We start from the raw sequence: 22,500 nt of genomic DNA, 5'->3' as shown, positions 1-22,500 counted from the left end.
GATATTCTTATTCTTAGTATATTATCTATTGTATGTGTATCTTGTATAGTCAAGTATTTATATGCATATATATAATGCAGGTACAATATATCATATTATATCAAAGCTTATGTGTGTGTATGAATGTAAAAAAAAAATTGGTGAATGAAAAGTCTGGCAGCAAAAGTTGCCAAACACCATCAAATGACAACTGCAGTAAACAACTGCAATTTATTTTAAAGATAATTTCTTTATAAACATGGATTTTGCTGCCAGACTTATCATAATATAATTAAAATTTTATATTCAACAATGTGATGTGTATTTTATGTATTATTATGTATTATTATTATTATTATTATTATTATTACATAGAATTCACTTAAGCAATTAAATAATTATATTGCAAAAAAAAAAAAATCTATAATGTCACAAGATATAAATTTTACAGATTTACACTTCCAATTCATGGTTAATATTTGTAATAAAAGTAATTTGTGCACTTAATGTAGAAAAAAATCAGCAAAAAAAACGGTAAAAAATAATACATTAAATTTCAGGAAAATAAAAACATATTTTTTTACAGTGTAAAAGTGTGTAAATAATATCATAAAAGTGCTCATAATGTTGAGAAAAATGCCCCGTGCATGTTCTAATAGTTTTGTGCTTAGGTCAAATTTTGAATGAAGAACTTTATGTTTTTATGACTTTAACTGAAGTAAAATTAAAATTCTCTGTTAACACAATAAATAAACGAGTTCTTAGCATCTGAGCATTATTAATTATCTAATTTTTTTAACCCGGTCTGGAGGTCTGGAGGTCTGGAGGAGCCCCCTTTGTTGGCTTTGACCAAAAAACGTGAAGCCGAACCATTGACCTTCATTCATCTGCACAGCTCTGCGACTCGTTAGCGCCGCGCGGCGAGACTCGGACGACCTTTCTTCCCGTGTGATGAATAATTAGCGGCGGGGGAGCGGCGCCATTCAGGACGACACACACACTCCGTCTTACTGACAGCCAGAGGAGCAGCAGGGAGGAGCTGCTGTTTGTGCTTTGTAATCACAGCATGGAGGAACACACACACACACACACACACACACACACACACACACACACACACACACACACACACACACACACACACACATCCTTCATAGCAGCTCTATGTGGAGCAAAAACTACACGTGGATATATCAGCAGCATTAGAGAGAAAAGGTTGTGTCTTCAGTTTTTATGCTTTTCAAGAAGAAGTTTAACTACTGTGTGCACTTTCACTGAGGTCACACACACACACACACACACACACACACACACACACACACACACACACACACCTGTCTTGCACATCTGTTTATGAGGGGCCGTATAGGCCATAATTCAGAATTACCATTCACACACATATAAAACAAAACACATTCACACACTAGAGTAAAAACCTCACACACATACAGGTGAAATGCGTTCACAAGCACTACTGAAATGTTATGCTGTCTCACACACACAACTGAAATGCTTTCGTACACACAACTGAAATGCTTTTATACACACAACTAAAATGTTCTGCTCTCACACACACACTAGTAAAATGCTCTCACACACACTAGTGAAATGCTCTCACACACACTAGTGAAATGCTCTCACACACACTAGTGAAATGCTCTCACACACACTAGTAAAATGCTCTCACACACACCAGTGAAATGCTCTCATAAATACTACTGAGATTTCAGTGTAACCGGAAGGCGTTTCAGTGTTACCGGAAAATTTTAGTTGTCCCTAACAGGGCACAGAGTCCGGTGCTTATTGTAAACAAACCAGCATCGCTTACTGTGTTTACACAGTTTATCACGGGATCTCGCGGTCTCCCGTCTGTTAAGGATTATCGCGTGTTCTCCCTATCTCGTGTGGTTCGCTACGCTGCTGTTCCACGAATGGACGCCAGGCAAAGGACGGAGCAAAACCACGGCGCAGTCGTTCCGCGGCCGGTAGAAATCCCCAGTGAGGATATAATTCGATTTTTTCAAGTGTTGTGTAAACATTTTCAGTTTTTACGTTTTTACGCAGAGGAGCGAGGCAGCCAGGCGAATAACATCCTGGGACTCACTACAACCTCCAGATGGCCACTTTGTCTCTGCAAACACGCAAATACAAACACACACACACACACACACACACACACACACACACAGCTGGTGTCTGCCTGCTGTTGTTAGTCAGTTTTTCTGGCCTACTTCTGCAGCAGCTGGCCGAGTCGCAGGAACCACTGCTCACACACACACACACACACACACACACGGTGCTGTGTCAGCAGACTGGGGGACTGGTTCAGCAGGAGCTCCAGTTCTGTCCAGTTTCTGTCCCGTAAAAAACCTGTTCATACCAGCAAGATCAAAGTTCATCATCATCATCATCATCATCATCATCATCATCATCATCATCATCACCTCCTTCACTTTGATTCCTCTTAGATATTCTTCTTTAAAGACTATTCATTTCCCCTCCTCTCCGTCTCTCATTCTGTTTCAAAGTGGACTCAGATCTTTCCTTCTTTTCTAAATGCTGCAGCTGAACTATTTTTCTCTTCTCTCTTTCCTCGTGCGTTGCCGTGCCGATGACAAACCTGTGCAGCACTCAGAAGAAGAGTTCTGCAGCTGGTGACGGTGCCGGCCCGCTGTGAAGGACTCTGCTGAATCAGGGAGAAGCAGCAGCGTGTTGGGACCGCCGCGATGGACGCATCAATCTTCTAAATGAATCAAAGCTAAGACAACATCTGGTGTTCAGCAGCCGCTTTGATCCACAGCACCTCTCACAGGAAACAGGCCACTAGAAACCAAGGTTTAACTCTTTCTGCAGCTTTTTCACTTTAATCTGAGCTCATTGTGTCACATCTACGAGTACATTTACTCAGCTACAGTTGGAGGTTCTCGTCTGACAGCTTTGGTTCCTTCCCGTCCGGTGAAAACCACTTTTCTCCAGATATTTGTGATAAACTGAAGAATGAAATGTTCCTTTATGTTTGAGAAAATTCTCCTCTTTCTTTAGCTAAATAAACTGTTTAAAACCGTCTTGGATGAGCTGGAAAAGTCCTCTTCACGAAGCAGAAAACTGATGTTTTTCTGACTTTTTATACACACGTGATTCTCTCAGGACAGCAGACAGAAGATTTTTAGGTAATTTTATTTATTTATTTATTATTTTTAAAGGTTTTGAGATCTTTTTTTAAATTTATTCTTCAGAAGAAGTTCAGGTTGTTCCATTTTTATTTTAATTTTTTAAATGTTTTAAAGTTTTTAGACCTTTATGTCTTTATTTATTGAGGTATTTGCCCATAATGTTTTTGAGTTCTTTCATTAATTTCTATATTTTTTAGAAGGTCCCTGCTTTACTCAGGTAAAAATAAAATTTGTTAAAAAAAAAAAAAAAAAAAAAATATATATATATATATATATATATATATATATATGTATATATATTATTATTATTATTTTTATTTATTTATAGGATATTTAGTAAACATTTTACATTTCACTGCACTACTTTTACTTTAACTACTTTATTTTTCCGGTTATAAACTTTTATTTCAGTAAAGTTTTGAATCCTGAACTTTTACTTGTAGTTAGTATTTAATATGTAAAGATTCACGTACTAAGAGATGCTTTAATGACAATAAAATGTTACAATTATGCTGGAAAACAACAAAAATTAGAACACAATCATATTGCACAGAGACAGTTCCTGTAATATTTGATCAAATAAAAATGGTTACTGTGTATAAAACATCCTGCTGAAGTGAGTTTCGACCATCAGATTAAAACGTTGACGTATTTAGTTTGAAATTGGTGTGATTTTGTGTGTTTTGACCTGATTCCTGCAGCAGCTCTGCTCCATTCATCAGCTGCAGATACTGTACGTTACTGATCTCTCTCTGCAGGTGTTCGGGAGGCTTTTTTTGTTGTTGTTTTTTTCCTGCCCTTCGTGGAGGGTTTTCCAGCTGGCTGGCCCAATTCTGTCTGAGCATTTTACCTCAAGTTACCTCGGGAAGCCAAACGGGCAGAAGAGGTGAGGAAGCACTGAGAGCAGCAACTACAGTAGAAAAAGCCCCAAAAAATGTTATTAAAGTGAAATTAAGGGACAGAAATAAAAGCACTGCTTCTGCAGAATGGACTTGAAATATGATTATTGATGCATTAATTAGTTCATCGCACAAGTTTCACCATATTTCAAGTCCATATGTGTGTGTGTATATATATATATATATATATATATAATATTTAGACTATTTAAATTGCAGCGCACATAGAGAGTCCGGCGGCTAATGGTGCATTCAAGGTCTACACTAATGTCAGAATTTTCTACGTTGTTCCGAGCTCCAAGTTCCGACTTTCAACTTCCAACTTTTAGTGTAAATTGAACACACCATAAGGCGTTTCAGTAAGAGCCTTCAAAATAAAAGCAAACACATGTAGCTTTCAAAATAAGAGCATGTATGTGGATGTGTTAGCAGAATCCAGCACAGAATTTACAAGAAGACTGTCAAAATAAGACGCCTTAAATAAAACATAGAAGAATCCTTATTCTCCTTTACAATAATTCATTAAAATATACAATGATTAAGATGGAATAGTGGCATTAGAATGTGCGAGAGGCACCAAATTTGGGCTTTTAGGGCAAAAATGTTCTCTGGGGGAGCATGCTCCCGGACCCCCCTACTTTTTTTGGGTCCCCCCATCATAGTTTCAGTAAATCCTGTGGGAAACACTGGTTCTAAAGGCTTGACAGACTGGACAGATAAGAAATGTCCCAGCAGTTTGTTCAGGGTAATAAAGGAGGAGAGATGTTTTTGGGTCCTTCATTGAGTCAGCTTCAAGTCAGTAAATTAGTTTGGCTGCACTTGGAATTTCATGTACAAACTTCTTTTTATTTATGTAAATATGTTGGTTGTTGTTTACACTACAGTTCATATAAAAATGTTTAAATAAAACATATATTGGTTAAGGCATGGAGTGGAAAAATAACTAATTGAGTTAAAATAATTTGCTGACAGCTTCGTCCCCCCAGTTCAATAATCCCATCTGCGGCCCTGCTGCCGTCCTCTAACTGATCTGGAGTCAGCCGTTTCTACGTCTTTGTCTCTGCTCGCCGAGCTGAACGCAGCTGAAGACAAATCTCTGTGCAGGAAAGCGGCTGAGTCAGGAGGGAAACAAGGTGTCTGCGTCTCACCTGGTTAGTCGGTACAGCATCATTAATCTCAGCGTGAAAGTTTTGGGGCAAGCGGGCTCGTGGTCGGGCGGCTCGCAGCTTTAAAAGCGTGCACGGAGAAAGACGACAGCATGCTCTGCAGAGAGGAAGCTCGCAAATATGAACTCAATCACAACAAAAGCAACCTGAGGCTCTCTGAGAGTCAATATACTCCTAAATTCATCTGGATCTTCCTCCATATGTGCCACACACTTCCAACAAGTTTTATGAAAATATGGACAATTATATTTCCATAATCCTGCAGACAAACAGAATAAAGAACAGTTTCTTTCTCACAGCAATACGCACATTAAATGGACAATAACACATAGTTTGCATCCATCGCCACTTTATCTTTTTACCTTTAAACTATTTATTATCTTTTTAGACTATTTATTACATGTGCGTAGTGTCTGAATGTCTTTTTTAAGCACCTATCTATATATGAGAGCACAATAAAATTTCGTTGTGTACATTTTTGATAAAATGACAATAAAGGAAATCTTGAATCTTGCAGAGCTAATACCATATTTTCTGTTTAAACATTGCAAAAAAAATCTAATTCCCATTATTTTTTTACTTATATTGCACTTTGATTCACAATATTGGAGGATAATGTTATTGCTTTATTATTATTATTTTATTATTATTAAATAAAAAAATATATTAAAATGTCCATCAGAATGTGTGGAGTGTTAAGAATACAATTTGTACACTGTAAAAAAAGTACATTTAAATTTAGTAGTTTTTTTCTAGTTTTTTTTCTTAATTGAGTGCAAATGCTATAGAAAAGTAAATTAATTTTATTCCAAATATTGACCACAAAATAGAAGTTGATATCTGCAGAGCTAATAAAATATTTTCCGTGTGAACATTGCAAATAAAACAGACTGATATTGCAATATGATTCACAATATTGGAGGATGATGTTTTGCTTAAAAACATAATAAAATGACCATGGTGGCATTTATTGGAAGGATCTGCACCAAACAAAGATTTTATCTCAAGTGTTTAGAATACAATTTGTTCACTGTAAAAAAAGCTTTATCTAATTGTATTATTTATTCATTTATTTATTATTATTATTATTATTTTTTTTTTAGATATTTAAATAAAATAAATAAAAGTAAAATAAATTCCCCAAAAGGCAGAGACTTTATAAGGATATTTTTCTATTTTTTTCTAATTTTGTCTTTTTCTTGTTCTAACGGCATAAAATGTTCAGTTTTTGCTGAATTGCTGTGATAAACTGGGTCATATGTAAATATATAAAGCTGTGTGTCATCTGCATAGAAACAGATATAAACGTTCGGTTGTTGTTGCTCTTCTGCGTCAGTTTGTTTCAGCTCTGGAGGGATTTCATTGGCTGCCGGTCGCCCAATAGTCCTCCAGTGTTCCCCCGGCCTAAAGACAGATCTACACGCTGAGTCAGGAGGAAACGAGGTGTTTGAGTTTCACCTGGTGAGTCTGCAGCATCATCAATCTCCTGCTGAGAGTTTTGGGGCGAGTCGGTCGAAGCCTCGGCTCACAGCTTCAAAACATTCACAGATAAAACAATTATTGCAGTTCTGCAGACACGACTTCGTTAACGATCCTATCTGGCATTTTAAGGTCATTTTTAACTCTCCAACAAACGGCAGAAGTTTAAAACGCTCTCAGAGACATTTTCTGTTGTTAAAGTAGAGGAAATCCGGTGCTCTATCTATGGTTCTCTTGCCAAATTTATTAAAACATCTGGATTTTTATTTGAACAAGCTGATCAGTTAGTTTTTGCTGCTTGTTGCATTCATATTTTTATCAGGTGACCAGCATGTGCATATAATGCATGTGTTGTTTTGGTGTTTATTTATGTACTTTAGTGTGTTTTTCTCTTCTATGCAGATCAATACAAGTATAAAATATGGTGTGAAAAAATAATTGAGAAGAACTTAATTTTTTTGGCTTTTGCATTTAATGTAGCAAGTGCAAGAAAAATCCTGTAAAATAGTAAAGTAGATTTCTGAAAAATAACTTTTTCCCATTTTTCTTTTTACAGTGTACTGACTGTGTGTGTGCATGTGTTTGTGTGCATGTGTGTGAGGTGTGTGTGTGTGTGTTTTTGTACATGTGTGTGTGTGTGTGTGTGTGTGTGTGTGTTTGTGTCAGTGTGTGAGGTGTGAGGCACGGGTGTGTTGCCTGTGTGTATGCGTGTGTGTGTGACACATGTGGCGTGTGTGAAGTGTGTGTGTGTGTGTTTTGTGTCAGTGTGGCGTGTGTGTGTGTACATGTGTGTGTGTGTGTGTTTGTGTCAGTGTGTTTGTGTGTGTGTGTGTGTGTGTGTGTGTGTGTGTGCATGGTGCATGTGCTTGTCTCTCTGTGTGTGAGGTGTGTGTGTGTGTGTCCATGTTTGTGTGTGTTTGTGTCAGTGTGTGTGTTGCCTGTGTGTATGTGTGTGTGAGGCATGTGTCATGTGTTTGTGTGTGTCTTTTTGTGTGTGTGTATGTTTGTGTCAGTGTGTGAGGTGTGTGTGTGTGTGTATTTTTTGTGCGTGTGTGTGCGTATGCATGTGTGTGTATTTGTGTGTGTGGCGTGTTTGGGTGTGTGAGGTGTGTGTGTGCATATGTGTGTGTGCGTGTGTGTGTCTGCATGTGTGTGTGTGTCCTCACAGTCAGGGAAGCAGTTATCAGGGTCCATGGCCTCCTCTGCCATCTCAGAGTATTCGTCCTCTTCCTCTCCAGGTTTCCTCAGGTCCACCGTGCTGCCCTCTGATAGGCTGATGTCATCTTTCTGCTGGAGGAAACAACAACCAATCAGATCCTCCGACCCTGACGATGTCATTCCAGCTGATTAACTCAATAAATGCTGCACAAGTACCTCAAAACTGTACTTAAGTTTCCTTCAAAAGGTCGCCAAAAATACCCCGATTATCACAGAAAGAAACAGTAAAAACTGGCATTATAGTCAGAATTTGAACTTTCCAACAGTCCTTGAATATATCATCGGTTATGGATGTTTCTGTGAGAAAAAGTGACCAAAACTTGGCTGTTTTCACAGAGCAGAGAGGAGAGGACAGGAGAGGCTGTTTACACAGAGCAGAGAGGAGAGGACAGGAGAGACTGTTTACACAGAGCAGAGAGGAGAGGACAGGAGAGGCTGGAGACATGACGATACTTCAATATGTGGAGGAAACTGGTTTTTACAACATTCAGGATTCTTGGAAAAGTGTTTATGTACAAATTAAATTTTATTCCAATTTAAAAAAAACCAATTCAACAGAGAAATTCAACTTGTTTTTTCTGATTTCTGTCATTCTAACTGTGTTATTCTGCATAAAAGAAATGTTTGAGTTTTTCCAACATCTAGCCATGATTGTGCTGTTGTAGTATGTTGTTCTCGGAGTTACTGGAGTAAAGTATGGTGTGTGTGTGTGTGTGTGTGTGTGTGTATGTGTGTGTGTGTGTGTGTGTGTGTTCAGCATGGTTTTGCTGCAGTCGGAGCTGAATGAGTCAGATTTAATGTTACATAAAGAGGAGAAGGAATCCTGGCGGAGAGAACAGAGAGGCTTCACCTTCCAAACTCTCCCTCCCACCGCCAGGAAAACTGCCGTCTGTTCACTTTGACTCGCAGATCTGGACAAAACTAGACGTCAGGAAATCCCCCCTCGCCCTCCCCAACATTTCAGCGGACTTCAAAGGTCCCCGTTTGCTAAGCATCATGGGAGTTTAACTTTACAAAGGGACGAGGGAGATGGAGGGATAGGAGACAGCTTTCTGCTGAGGGCTGATGAGGGAAATTTGGCAAGTCTGGACAAAGACACAGCAGGAGTGTGTGTATGTGTGTGTGTGTGTGTGTGTGCTGTACACGTGCCTGTGTGTGTGTGTGTGTGTGTGTGTGTGGACAGGTGAACCAACTACCTGAGTCAACAGCTAACTCATGAATACATTCAGAATGTGGGAACAGAGAGTGGCTGCTGTGACGAATGCCAGCCTTGGACACACACACACACACACACACACACACGCAAAGGTGAAGCCAAACGGACATGAATACACACCTAATCTCTGACACACACTTACACGTGAAAAGATGAGCACACAAAACCTGGATAATGTAACACACACACACACACACACACACACACACACACACACACACACACAGAGAGCCTTGGGCTGAGACCCAGACAGTTGACGTCCATAATGAGGGGTTTAAATGTATTTCTATTCATAAGCTGTTTCTATTGTGGAGCCTCAGAGCAGCTGAAGGCAGAGGAACACACTCAGGGCCTGTTCAATAATACATCACATGTAATCTGATTACTTTTATCACAGAACTACATTACAAGAGGTTTAACACGACGCGGCTCCTGTCGTTTCTGTCACCGAGAATACTTTAACGGCAGAGTTATAAAAACAAACCAACAGAGGAAATAAAGCTCTTTCTGTGGAGGTCAAACTGATGAATGAGAGTGTTTATAATCCCGAAAAACTAAAAACTGTGAGCGTCGCTGTTCTGTTCCTCAGAGCTAGAGGACAGTATGAACATCCTGTGGTGAGAACTGGAAACTTTAGGACAGATCGGAGCTAAAAAAAAACAAACTTTGTCGACACTGAAACACTCTGAACGCCAAAGAGCTGTTTCAGGATGTTTTTTGCTCTTTTTACATTTTAGTCTCTGTGTCCTTGTGTTTAACTGCAACATATAAAATCTGTATAAATCTATAAGTCCTGCAGCTCTATGGAATCAGCACAATCAGAATAATTCAAACAGTCTTTGTGCAGAATAACAGTTAGAATGACAGAAATCAGAAAAAAAAAAAAAAACACAGGTTGAATCACTTTTCCAAGTGCCCACAAGTGTCACATAATCACCCAAAAAGACATAAAATTACTCAAAAGTGACACAAAATTACCAAAAATGTACATTAAATTATAAAAAAAATACAGAAAATGACCAAAAAAGGACATAAAATTACCAAAAAAGACAAAAAATTACTAAAAAGATACACAAAAGTAGCACAATATGATACAAAATAACCAAAGACGTAAAAAAGACCCCCGAAAAAGACTAAATACCTCAAAAAGATGCAAAATTACTAAAAGAAGACACAGAAAGACCAAAAAAGACGCAGGGTTTTCTCCATATATTCTACATATTGAAGTATTGTAATGCTTCCAGCCTCTCCTGTCCTCTCCTCTCAGCTCTGTGTAAACAGCCTCTCCTGTCCTCTCCTCTCTGCTCTGTGTAAACAGCCATTCTGACACAAATATCAACATTTCACACAAGTTTTGGGCACTTTTTATAATGGAAACGTTCATAAGCCATGATCTGTTCAAGGACCGTTGGAACGATCAAACTCTGACTATAATGCCTGTTTTTACAGGTTTTTTCTATGATAAACGGGGTATTTTTGCTGACCCTTTAAAGAAAACATGTTTTAATGTTTTAATCTCCTGATGGGTTCAGTACAAAGTACAAAGTCGTGTAAAAATGGAAATGCTGAAGTCAAGTACAACACCTTTAAGTACAGAAGTTGAGTGAATGTATTTAGTAACTTTGCTCGGCTGGTTAAAAGTCGTCCTGCTGCTGTCAGACAGATATTTGTCTGAGTGAGAGAACGTTCTCTGCAGCCATCAATTGTTCCTTTAATCCTCTCTTTTTTCTCTCCCTCTCTGTGATTTAAAGATAAAATATGACCCGTTTCTGCATTTGTTTGCACAAAACACGAGACAAAGTGAGCGGTGTGCATGCTCGTTAGCAGCCAGCGCTCCTCCTCCTCCTCCTCCTCCTCCTCCTCCTCCTGCTGCTTAGTGAAGACGAACAACGCCGCCACTCGCCGCCGTGACGATGAATGGATGAAATGTTTACTGTCACTGCCAAAAACACAGCGAGCAGGTCCAGCCTGCACCCAGAGATCAGAGCCTGGAGGAGTTTATGACCACATTAAAGCCACATTAAGTGAGTGTGTGTGTGTGTGTGTGTGTGTGTGTGTGTGTGTGTGTGTTTTCTATTAATACCTAATACATTATTGAGGAAGATCAGAGTGCTGCACACACACAGGAATGAATGATAGGTAGGTGTACAATGTGGGTTTCAGTGTGTGTGTGACTGTAGAGATGCCAACCTGCTTACTACACACACACACACACACACACACACACACACACACACACGAATTAGATAAAAAAAACATAAACAGCTTCAATCTGGAAGTATCCAAGTTTTTGTTTCCTTAAACGATTGCCAAAAATACCCCGTTTATCATAGAAAGAAGCTGTAAAAACTGGCATTATCGTCCACATTTGAACTTTCCGACGGTCCTTGAATGGATCATAGGTTACAGAAGTTTCTGTGAGAAAAAGTGACTAAAACTTGTGTTAAAATGTTGATATTTGTGTCACAATGTCTTTATTCTCCATGTGTCTTTTATAATAAAGTGTTTGCACTAACCAGATCCTGTTAAAACATTAAATTATTCACTGAGAATCTGTTTACACAGAGCAGAGAGGAGAGGACAGGAGAGGCTGGAAACATGAAAATACTTCAATATGTACAATATGTGGAGAAAACTGATTTTTTATTTGGTAATTTTGTGTCTTTATTGTAATTGTGTGTATTTTTCATTCATTTTTGCTAAATTTGTGTATCTTGTTTTGTAATTCTGTGTCATTTTCCAATATTTGTGACACTTGTGGTCACTTGGAAAAGTGTTTAAATATAAATGACATTTCATTCAAAAAAATTAAATATAGTTTATCAGAGAAAATCAACTTTTTTTCTGATTTCTGTCATTCTAACTGTGTTATTCTGCACAAACTGTTTGAGTTGTTCTGATGTGCTGATTTAATAGAGCTGCAGGACTTATAGATTTATAGAGATTTTATATGTTGCAGTGAAACACAAGAACACAGAGAGGAAAATGTAAAAAGAGCAAAAATAATCCCTAAAACGTCTCTGAAAGAAAATCTTCTTTCAGAATGTTTATCTTGAATATTTGACAATTTTTGGCTCATATCAGCTCTTTTAGGCCTGCTTTAAGTACAAACTAGTAGAATATAATTATTTAATAATTTTAATACAATTACCACCCACTCAGCTGCAGACCTGTCAAATGAAGCGTTTAATGCTTTTTATTAAGTGTTTCATGCTCCTCTCATCACATCATTCCTGCTTTCATATTTGTGTTTTAAGAGTTGAAACAAACTAATTTTTTCTTTGTTTGCATGATGGTCTGCAGCCGGACAGCAGCGCAGCGAGACGGTTTGATGTCGGCCACAAAATAACAGACAGCAGAAATCAAAGCGTCCCTCGCCACCTGCCTCTGCAGACAGCACCTGGACACCAGCAGGGGTCAGGGGTCAGCAGGGAGAGACAGCGGGGGCGACGGCAGCGATGAGGGGGGGTCACGCTCTGTTTTACAGGCTGCCATTCCAGGGCAGCACACACACACACACACACACACACACACACACACACACAGCAGCGAGGACGGGGAACACCTGCAGAGACTCCACAGAGCTCAGGTGTTTATAACCAACACTCTACAACACTAAACTTTAAGGCAGGGGTCTCAAACTCAAAATCCCTGGGGGGCTGCTGGAGGCAGTATCAAAATGTCCAAAAAAAGACACAAAGTTACGAAGAAAAGACACAAAATGACAGAAAAAAACACTAAATTACTTTAAAAAAGACACAAAATTAGCAAAAAAAAGACACAAAATGACCATAAAGGACACAAAATGACTGAAAATACACAGAATTACCAAAAAGAGACACAAAATTATTTTAAAAAGACACAAAATGACCAAAAAAAGACACAAAATGACCAAAAAAGACACAAAATGACCAAAAAAACACGAAATCACTTAAAAAAAAAGTCACAAAATTACCAAAAATACACAGAATTACCAAAAAAAGACACAAAATTATTTTAAAAAGACACAAAATGACCCACAAAACCACACAAAATTACCAAAAAAAGGACAAAATTACAAAAGGCAGGAGAGGCTGTTTACACAGAGCAGAGAGGAGAGGACAGGAGAGGCTGGAGACATGACAATTGACTGAAAAAAAAATTTCCCCAATATTTTTGATACTTGGAAAACTGATTTTACAAATTCTGTTTTATTCCAATTTTAAACAATTTTATTTCACAATAAAAGACCTAAAAGACAATCAATGAAATTAAACTTTTTTTTAAATGATTCCTGTCATTCTAACTGTGTTATTCTGCACAAAGACTGTTTGAGTTGTTCTGATTGTGCTGATTCAATAGAGCTGCAGGATTTATAGATTTATAAATAGAGATTTTATATGTTGAGGGAGGAGAATATAAAAAGAGCAGAAACGTCTTGTTGGGGTTCAGAGGGTTAAAGTAAGTTTCCCCTCTAGATATCTACTAATCTTTAACAACTTCAGGATGGTGTATTAGTCTGTTTATGAGTGTGAATATATTTGGGGCAGCTGGTGACGCGTGCTGCTGTAAACGCTCCGGTCTGACCTTTGACCTCGGCTGTTGACCGTGCCCGGGTCCAACAGCTGATTCTCCCTTTATGAGGCAGCAGAAACATCGCTGGGTGATTTACGACGCCATTAACGCTCAGGTCAGATATTTCATCATTACATAACCAAACACAGGCTCTATTAAACACACTGCTATTTACAGGGAGAAATAAATTACACTCAACAGAGCTGGAGGAGAGATACAGAGGGGGGGGGGGGGCTGTTTACACAGAGCAGAGAGGAGAGGACAGGAGAGGCTGGAAACATGACAATACTTTAATATGTACAATATGTGGAGAAAACTGATTTAAAAAAAAAAACATATTTGGAAATTTTGAGTCTTTATTGTAATTGTGTGTATTTTTCCTTCATTTTTGGTAATTTTGTGTATTTTTTGTATATTATATTTGTCATTTTCCAATATTTGTGACACTTGTGGTCACTTGGAAAAGTGTTTAAATATAAATTACATTTCATTAAAAAAAATTAACATCTGTCATTTCTCCACACTTCATGTTTTGTGACCCTTGTGGGCACTTGGAAAAGTGTTTATATGTAAATGACATTTTATTCCAATTTTTTAAAATATAATTTATCAGAGAAATTCAACTTTTTTCTGATTCATTGACTGACTCATTCTAACTGTGTTATTCTGCACAAAGACTGAAATACAAGGACACAGAGAAGAAAAAATATTCTCAAAATAAAATATGTTGGAAATCTGGTCAGGTCCATGGACTGATGGATCAAAAACTCTCCAACAATACATTAAAGTGTAAAAACGGTCAGCTCAGTGTGGAAGAAACCAAACTACAGGACACAGAGAGAGAAACACACTGAACCTCAGTTAAAATCAGCTTAATACTGATGAAGAAAACCTTTCAAAGCCCATCTCAGAGGTCACGTTTGACTCCAAAAGTCACATCACTACGGTGGCCCTGAGAGCTCACAGCGCTGCAACTTAAGAAAACACATGCAAATACACAAAACACAAGAAAACTGAGAAAACATCTTCATCAATTTGACAACACGAGTGCAGCATTTAGAAAACGCGCTGCAAATAGACCACAACACAACAAAAGTGTTTCCAGAGGACACTTAAAAGTGATGCACACGTCTGGACACGCCTGTGATATTATCACCTTATTTCAACATAATGATAATTTCACGTTATAACGTTAGCGGCTGATCATTGAATGTTAACGTTAGGGGCCCATCGATAGCATGCTAATGATAGCGGCCGATCGATAGCATGTTAACGTTAGCGGCAAATCGATAGCATGCTAATGTTAGACAGCGATCAAAAGCATGTTAACGTTAGCGGCCGACAGATTGCATGCGATTTTTAGCCAGCGATCGATAGCATATTAACGTTAGCGGCCGATAGATAGCATGCTAACGATAGCGGCCGATCGATAGCATCTTAATGTTAGCGGCCGATAGATAGCATGCTAATTTAGCGGCCGATCATAGGGTGCTAATGTTAGCCGCCGATAGATAGCATGCTAATTTAGCGGCCGATCATAGGGTGCTAATGTTAGCGGCCGATCATAGGGTGCTAATGTTAGCGGCCGATAGATAGCATGCTAATTTAGCGGCCGATCATAGGGTGCTAATGTTAGCAGCCGATCATAGCGTGCTAGCAAGGCCAAGACCAACTCTGTGCTGTTGAGAGAGACCAACTAAAACGTGTTTCATTCAATTATTTAATTTGTTGTGCAATGTCATTGATACGGGCTAGCGGGCTAAAGCTATATATAACGTTATAATGTGAAATTATAATTATCTTGAAATAATGTGATGATATCATGCATGTCCAGACGTGTGCATCACTTTTAAGTGTCCTCTGGAAACACTTGAGTTTGCTTGTGTTTTGTGTATTTGCATGTGTTTTCTTCACTTGCAGCGCTGTGACCTCTCAGAACCACTGGACATCACAAGTTGTGACTAAAATCACAGAGGACAAAGAAAGTCATGTGCCAGTTGCATCATGTCAGAAGTCATGTTCAAGTCACGGAGATTACATCATCGGCGAGTCGGCGGCGGCGGCTCGAACATGTCGGAGCGTCCTGCAGCAAGACCCTGAACGCCACGTGGTCAAACCTGCAGCTCACACTGAGGACGTGTCAGAGTGAAGCAGGACGCTGCTGAGGGTGCACACTCAGCTACACCTGGACCAGATCTCACACACACACACACACACACACACACACACACACACACGCACGCTGCTGACTAACCTTGTTCAGAGATCAGCAGCACCTTCCTGCTGGTACATTATTTAAGTGCCTAACTGGGTCATGCATGCGCCGGCAAAACAAATATTGTTCGAAATAATAAAAAATCATTTCACATCGATGGTGCTGAGCCAGCAAGGACGCTCGCCAAGAACAAGCGAACGCCCCGCATGAATAATTTAGACGTCAAAATATGACGTATTTAACAAAAAAAAAACACCTAAGCAGCAGAGTGTAAAAGCAGCGAGACTCATTTATCCTCTCTGTCGTTAGTCAGTGATGACGCTGGTGCATAAACCTGCAACACATTAATTTATTGCAGGTTGCAAAACAAGCTGTGGACACATTATCACAGCATTAATTATTAATTAATAATTGATTCTGTGCCTTTATATGCATATAAAGTATATTTACTCATTCAACATGCTAAAGTACAAATTATTACGCCACCACTTAAATAAGGTGGAGATATTGATATTATATTTATACTCCACTACATTCATCTCAGTTTTTTGCGGACAAAACATATGAAGAGTTTATTAATTATGAAGGTACAATCTGTTTAAAAATGTTCTGCATGTTTGCATATATTTCTGCAAACATTTCATGCTTACAGCTTCTCAAATGTGAGGATTTATTAAAATATATACTATTTTTTTTTTTTTTTACAGTGCAGAGCAGCTGATTAAAACACTGAATGAAGCAGTTTAACATTAAAAATCTGTGTTTTTCTGCTGCAGTTTGGTGCTTAAACCTGCAACACATGCATTTATTGCAGGTTGCAAAACAAGCTGTGGACACATTATCACAGCATTAATCTGATATTGTGCCTTTATACGCAGAAATGGAATGTAATTAGAGTATATTTACCCATGCACCACATAAATAAGGGGGAGACATTGTACTTTTTACTCCACTACATTCATCTCAGTTTTTGCAGACAAAACAGTTGATTAATTATGATGTTATAAATCAGAATATTCAGGTACAATCTAAATAATACAAACATGCAGAAGATTTAATGCTTCCAGCTTCTCAAATGTGAGGATTTCTTGAAATAAAAATAAGTAGGAATATATATTTTTCCAGATGGAAAAGGACCAGGAAATTATGTTTTGAGTGATTTTTTGTGGCACAAAATGGCAAAGCGGTTTCCTTTGGAAAAGTCTGCAAAATAGGTTTTCAATATGGCCTCCTGGAGGTCATGTGACAAATTAAAGCATTGCTATTGGTTCCCTATACTCTTCTCTTTTTTTTAAAGTATTGCATCACTCAAAAAGATGCATTGTAGAAATCTGACAGGCCAAAAATGGGGCAACACCGTATCATAGAGGGTTAACATTAAAATCTGTGTTTTTCTGATGCAGTTTGGTGGAAACAAGCTGTTTGTCCAACTCGTTTCCGTCATAACTTTAGATCATTCATCTGGTTCAGACATAGAGTTAAAAGCCAGCAAGACTATAAAAAAATGTGGATGTAGAGTTTATTTCTGGAAGCTTCTGGCAGCAGAAGAGGATGTGACGCACAGGTACAGGAAGCTGGGGGCGGAGAGTCAATCAGGATCAATCATAGACATCAAGCACCGTTTAATGCACATTTCACCGGAAACTGTGCGCACAACTGTGCTCGCTGGCGTGCACCAGAGGAACGCCGTTAGTCTCCGATACAACGAGCAGCGAGTGTGCAGCTCTAAAAAACAAGCTGATCTCTTCTGCTCTGCTGTGTGTGCATCCTGCAGTAGCCAGTTAGCCATGAGGTGAAACATGCAAATGCACAACAAGAGCTGCAGAACACACACACACACACACACACATGAACACACATTGACCTAATGTGAAAGGGCAGCGTAAATAGAACAAAACTCAGGAGCATATTTTCCCCCCAAAACGGCTGTTGTCGACTCAGAGAGAAAGAGAGAGAGAGAGAGAGTGTGTCTGTGTGTGTGTGTGTGTGTGTGTGAGGATGAGGAGGAGAGAGGATGGGGGGGTCGAGACAACAGAAAGAGAGAGGGGGAGTCAGAGAGCATCACTGCTTTCACTACTCTTTAACATCAAGTTTTGTTTCCAGGGTGTGTGTGTGTGTGTCCATGTGTGTGTGTGTGTGTGTGTCTGTGTGTGTGTGTGCATGTGTGTGTTCATGTGTGTGTGTGTGTGTGTGTGTGTGTGTGTCTGTGTGTGTGTGTGCATGTGTGTGTTCATGTGTGTGTGTGTCTGTGTGTGTGTGTGTGTGTACATGTGTGTCTGTGTATGTGTGTTTGTGTGTGTCTGTCTGTGTGTGTCTGTCTGTGTGTGTCTGTGTGTGTGTGTGTGTGTGTGCATGTGTGTGTCTGTGTGTGTGTGCATGTATCTGTCAGTGTGTGTGCGTGTGTCTGTGTGTGTGTGTCTGTGTGTGTATGCGTGTGTGTGCATGTGTGTGTCTGTGTGTGTGTGCATGTGTGTGCATGCATGTGTGTGTGTGTGTGTGTGTGTGTTTCCTCTCCTCTGTAACATCTCACTAACTTTATGTTCTCTGCTCTTAATCGTCTTGAATGTTCACCATAAAGAGTTTAATAACAAATCATTTTTATTTGCATGTTTTCATGTTTTTATGTTCTTCATGTTTCACATCGCTGGTCTTTAATTCTCTCCCTGATTTCCCCTTATTTCACCTCGTACCCCCGGCCCCCTCGCTCTGCTGCCTGAGTGGAAGCGCTCGGTGAACTGTTGAGTAAAAAGCCAGCGAGCTGTGGAAAGTGTTTCCTGACATGACTTGAACTTTTTCCTGAACATTCACTGCAGCCAGAAACTCTGATTTTTGGTTTGTTCCTGCTGCCTGATTTCATTTTTAGTTAGTTTGCACATATTAAAACCTGAGTGCACCGGAAATGTTTTTACACCTGGTTGAAGGGGAAAGTTTAGCAGAAAAACATGTGAAAAGTTTATTATTTATATTAATTGTGAAAAATCAGTGTTTTTCTGATGCAATTTGGTGCTTAAACCTGCATCACATTCATTTATTACAGGTTCTGTTGCAGGAAGTGAACACATTATCACAGCATTAATCTGATATTGGGCCTTTATACGCAGAAATGGAATGTAATTAGAGTATATTTACCTATGTAACATGTTTAAATATACATTTTTACATCACCACTTAAATAAGGGGGAAATATTAAACTTTATTCTCCACCAAATTCTTCATAGTTTTTGCAGACAAAATATATGAAGAGTTTATTATATATGATGTTATAAATCAGAATTTTCAGGTACAATCTGTTTAAAAATGTTCTGCATGTTTGCATATATTTCTGCAAACATTTCATGCTTACAGCTTCTCAAATGTGAGGATTTGTTAAAATATATACTTTTTTTTTTTACAGTGCAGAGCAGCTGATTAAAACACTGAATGAAGCAGTTTAACATTAAAAATCAGTGTTTTTCTGCTGCAGTTTGGTGCTTAAACCTGCAATGTGGACACATTATCACAGCATTAATCTGATATTGTGCCTTTATACGCAGAAATATTCCTGCTACCTGATTTCATTTTCAGTTAGTTTGCACATATTAAAACCTGAGTGCACCGGAAATGTTTTTACACCTGGTTGAAGGGGGAAAGTTTTGCAGACAAAACATGTAAAAAAGTTTTTTTTTTTAATATTAATTGTAAAAATCTGTGTTTTTCTGTTGCAGTTTGGTGCTTAAACCTGCAATGTGGACACATTGTCACAGCATTAATCTGATATTGTGCCTTTATACGGAGAAATGGAATGTAATTAGAGTATATTTACCCATGCAATGTGCTTAAGTAAAAAAAAAAATGACGTCACCACATAAATAAGCCGAAGATATTCTACTTCATACTCCACTACATTCATCTCAGTTTTTGCAGACAAAACATATGAAGAGTTTATTAATTATGGTGTTATAAATCAGAATATTCAGCCAGAAACTCTGATTTTTTGGTTTGTTCTTGCTGCCTGAATTCATTTTCAGTGAGTTTGCACATATTAAAACCTGAGTGCACCGGAAATGTTTTTACACCTGGTTGAAGGGGAAAGTTTTGTTCCCTCTGCAGCCTCCTGAGGTCACTCATCATTACATCACAGAATAATGATATAACTGCAGGTAAAAGGCCCTTGAGTGATGCAGTGAAGTTAAAGCGTGTTCATCAATCTTCTAAATGAATCAAAGCTAATTCAGCATCTGGTGTCTGGCAGCAGCTTTGATCCGCAGCACCTCTCACAGGAAACAGACTCGTCTCTGTGCAGCTTCTCATCTGATAGCTGCAGCGTGCACGCTCACCTGATCCACCACTTTAACTCTTTTTATTTATTTCTCATGTGTTTTTTTGTCTTCTGTGCTGCATTCAAAGTCCTCGTTTTTAAGCACAACAATGATCTTTCACCCTAACCTCAGACAAGTGGTTTTATTGTGAAAAGTTTAGTGTTTCATTTGGGAATAGAAGTTTATTTTGAAAAGCCACTATACATTTAACCTGACTTTAAGAAACCTTTTAAAGTTTTAGTAATAGAAAGTAATAAAATGCATTATTATTAAATCCAGAAATTTTTTATTCCTTTTTTATTACAAATATTAATAGATTTTTTTTTTAAGTATTATTTAATTGCTTAATGGTCTCAAATGTTAAATTACAGTGAATTATATGTTAAAATACAAAAAATATTATCATATTGCTGAATGTAAAGTTATGACAACTTTTTGTTTGACAGTAAAACTTTTACATTTAATTGAAGAAACTGTAAAAAAAAAAAAAAAAAAAAACTTTCCATCATATTACAGTAAATATTTTTAGTTATTCTACGGATAAATATTTTTAAAATACAGATATTTACTGTATTATTTTCCAGGTTTTTCTTGTTTTTTTCTACATTAAATGCAATTAAAAAGTAAATTACATTTTTTAAACATCATTTTTTACAGTATCATTTAATTGCTTAATAGTCTTGAATATTAAATAACAGTGAATTCTATATATAACTACTAAAAATACTCATCATACTGCTAAATGTAAAATTAAGGAAACTTTTTATTTTATCACAGTAAAACTTTAAATTTAATGTAAAATACCTGTAAAAAGATATTGTAAAAAAAAAGACTTTCTGTCATATAACAGTAAAAACAACTTTAGTTATTCTAGAGATAAAGATTTTTTAAATACAGATATTTACTGTATATTATCTGCACTGAAAATGATCCAGAAATTTGTTGCTTCACAACATCAGCCAATTATATGCTTTTTGTGGTGCATTAATTCAGAAACCCTTTGCTGCAAAATATTACATACTGTGCAAAATGTGACCTCTTGACACGTTTAATGAGCCTTTTATTATATAAATATCATGAGAGAGAATTATTGTGAACAGTTTTGAGGTCAGAAGGGAAAAAGAAACGTCTCAGTGTTTTACAAGAAAACTGCTTACATGATTCTAGGAACTTTTTTTTAACAAGAAATAAAATCTGATTCTTTTCTCTGGTGAATCATAAGAGGACACCTCAGGTCTCTGTGGTGACACATGTGGGGGTCCAGACCCACAGGTTGGGAAACACAGAGAGAGAACAGGTGCACAACATGATTAAAGAGGAGAAGTGGTGATGAACTGAGTCAGCACAGGTGTGCACACACACACACACACACACACACACACACACACACACACAAAAACACACATGCATGCACGCATACACACACAGCACGACACAAATCTGTCATTTCATGTTAGATACAAAGAGAAGAGAGAGGAAACAACTAAACATCTCCGCCTTCTTCTGCTCCTGCTGCCTCCATACACAACATACAACACACACACACACACACACACACACACACACACACACAAACACACACACACACACACCCAATGAGACTTTGAAAAATGTGACACAACTCTTACAAAGAACACACACACAAACAGACACACACACAAGGTGTCTGTGGCTCAGTTGGACTTTTGTCCTGTGAATAGATGAAGAGAGACAGGAGGCACACACACGCACACACACGCACACACACACACACACACACACACACTAATATACACCCTTTTAGCACAAACACGTCACACACACAGCGCTGCAGAGTGAGAAAAATGCCGGACCATAATGCACTGCCTGAGGCCTCCAATTCGTTCTGAGGGACCCTCTTATTGTGTGTGTGTCTGTGTGTGTGTGTGTGTGTGTGTGTGTGCGCCATGAACCGAGCCATTATAAAAATGCTGTTCATAGAAAGAGAGAGAGACAGACTGTAATGCACTAAAATGTTGAAGTGCTGAATATTACAGTTTTTTTGCTGTGTTTTTTATTTATTTGGGACTTCTACAGATCTACCTCACTACAAAAATATACATTTACTTAATCTTTTCAATAATAATGATAATAATAATAATAATAATAATTATAAAATAATATTAATATACATTTACTTTATTTACTTAATAATTATAATAATAGTAACAAAAATAATGATAAAAATAATAATATACATTTAATTAATTTACTTAATAATAATAATAATAATAATTATTATTATAATAATTATAATAATAATAATATACATTTAATTAATTTAC

The 22,500-nt window shown here is 37.8% G+C and overlaps 1 protein-coding gene across 1 annotated transcript in view; it reads right to left on the bottom strand.

Annotated features, from left to right (window-relative positions):
* LOC131962372 (sodium channel protein type 4 subunit alpha-like) overlaps window positions 1-22,500 on the bottom strand; it is a 245,957-nt gene that overhangs the window by 35,758 nt on the left and 187,699 nt on the right. Inside the window, exon 23 of the mRNA XM_059327367.1 lies at window positions 7,863-7,983. Coding sequence (XP_059183350.1) covers window positions 7,863-7,983 — 121 coding nt within the window. The remainder of the gene's footprint in view (window positions 1-7,862; window positions 7,984-22,500) is intronic.

The sequence above is a fragment of the Centropristis striata genome, chromosome 23, assembly GCF_030273125.1.
Source record: "Centropristis striata isolate RG_2023a ecotype Rhode Island chromosome 23, C.striata_1.0, whole genome shotgun sequence".
Lineage (NCBI taxonomy): Eukaryota > Metazoa > Chordata > Actinopteri > Perciformes > Serranidae > Centropristis > Centropristis striata.
The sequence above is the reverse complement of the archived record's forward strand: the minus strand, read 5'-3'. Positions and strand labels throughout refer to the sequence as shown.